The following is a 1410-nucleotide window of genomic DNA, read 5'->3' as shown; positions in this document are numbered from 1 at the left end:
ACACACACACACACACACACAGATGGGTTGAAAACAGGAAAAAGTTAAGTGTTAATGATTGTTAAGTGAAAACTATTAATATGACATGATCGTAAAAACACAACTTCAGGTTACCCAAATGCTATAGTGGCCTACACTACTCTACATGAAGTAGCCCACTGTGAGGGCAGCTGCTGCTACACTAAACAAAGCTTAGATGGAGCATTGTATTCCAATTTAAATACTTCATGTTTGCACATTTTTACTACAATTTCCTTTTTAGGATTAGATTGAAAGATTTTCTTTATTTTTACCAGCTTATCTTCACTTATCAAGATACACAGCTACACCTTATGGCAGATCAAAAGTAGACCTCTAAGAGATTTCTTTTACTGCTGCAGGCTGTAACACTTCTGGCACTTGATTTATTCCATTTGAGACCTGGGTGTAACCTCATGCCAAAGGCCATTTCAGACATCCAGCCTTGCTTGTTAGAGTCAGGTGATGTGGATATATGTACATAGGGTTCTTTACTGTACATTTTGGTGCCGGTCAATTTTATTCGCAGTCAACACTTTTTCAGATATTTTCCATTTGAATTATGGATCTAAATTATCTCACAAATACATGATCTTTTCGGATATTGTACAAGCAACGTGGAAGCAGCAGTGGAGGAACAAACCTTAGCAGGACTGATGTCATATTGATTCCATTGAGATATGTTTAAAATCATGTTTCTGTGTGTTATCAGATGTGTTAATGAGAATGAATGTACTTATTGCAAGTCATTTTGAACAGAAGTGTCTGACAAGTGAATTTAATGTGTGTGCAGGTATTTTGGAGTTCATCAGTCTAGCTGTGGGACTGGTTAGCATCAGAGGGGTGGACAGTGGCCTCTACCTCGCCATGAACAGCAAGGGAGAACTCTACGGATCGGTGAGTGTGCATTCTATTGAGTACACACTGAACACACATCCATCTGCAAACAGACGCATTTAAACCTACCAATTCTCAACACTTTTGATTAGTAACCCACGGCCAGCAAGTGGAACATTTTGCATCATTACAATAATCTTTTCCTCTGCTTGTCTTTTTTTCTGTAGGGAAAGCTGTCGGCAGAATCTGTTTTTAGGGAGCAATTTGAAGAAAACTGGTACAACACCTACTCATCCAACATTTACCGGCATGGAGAAAGAGGTGCATATTACTTTGTTGCCCTGAACAAAGATGGGACATCCCGTGATGGAACAAGGTCGAGGCGACATCAGAGGTTCACTCACTTCTTACCGAGGCCTGTAGACCCAGATAGAGTACCAGAGCTCTACAGGGACATACTGGGCCAGAGCTGAGACTGAAGGGACGTTACCACGACCATGTCTGACCTGAAAAGCAACCCAAATGCACCTTCTTGAGGGATGGAAGCTCTTGTTG

At 40.9% G+C, this 1410-nt stretch overlaps 1 protein-coding gene across 1 annotated transcript in view; it reads left to right on the top strand.

Annotated features, from left to right (window-relative positions):
- LOC116698585 (fibroblast growth factor 20) overlaps window positions 1–1410 on the top strand; it is a 3255-nt gene that overhangs the window by 914 nt on the left and 931 nt on the right. Inside the window, exons 2-3 of the mRNA XM_032530565.1 lie at window positions 812–915; window positions 1083–1410. The exon at window positions 1083–1410 is cut by the window's right edge and continues 931 nt beyond it. Coding sequence (XP_032386456.1) covers window positions 812–915; window positions 1083–1328 — 350 coding nt within the window. The 3' untranslated portion in view covers window positions 1329–1410. The remainder of the gene's footprint in view (window positions 1–811; window positions 916–1082) is intronic.

The sequence above is a fragment of the Etheostoma spectabile genome, chromosome 2 (assembly GCF_008692095.1).
Source record: "Etheostoma spectabile isolate EspeVRDwgs_2016 chromosome 2, UIUC_Espe_1.0, whole genome shotgun sequence".
NCBI classification, from domain to species: Eukaryota; Metazoa; Chordata; class Actinopteri; order Perciformes; family Percidae; genus Etheostoma; species Etheostoma spectabile.
This window is presented reverse-complemented; position numbering and strand designations above follow the sequence as displayed.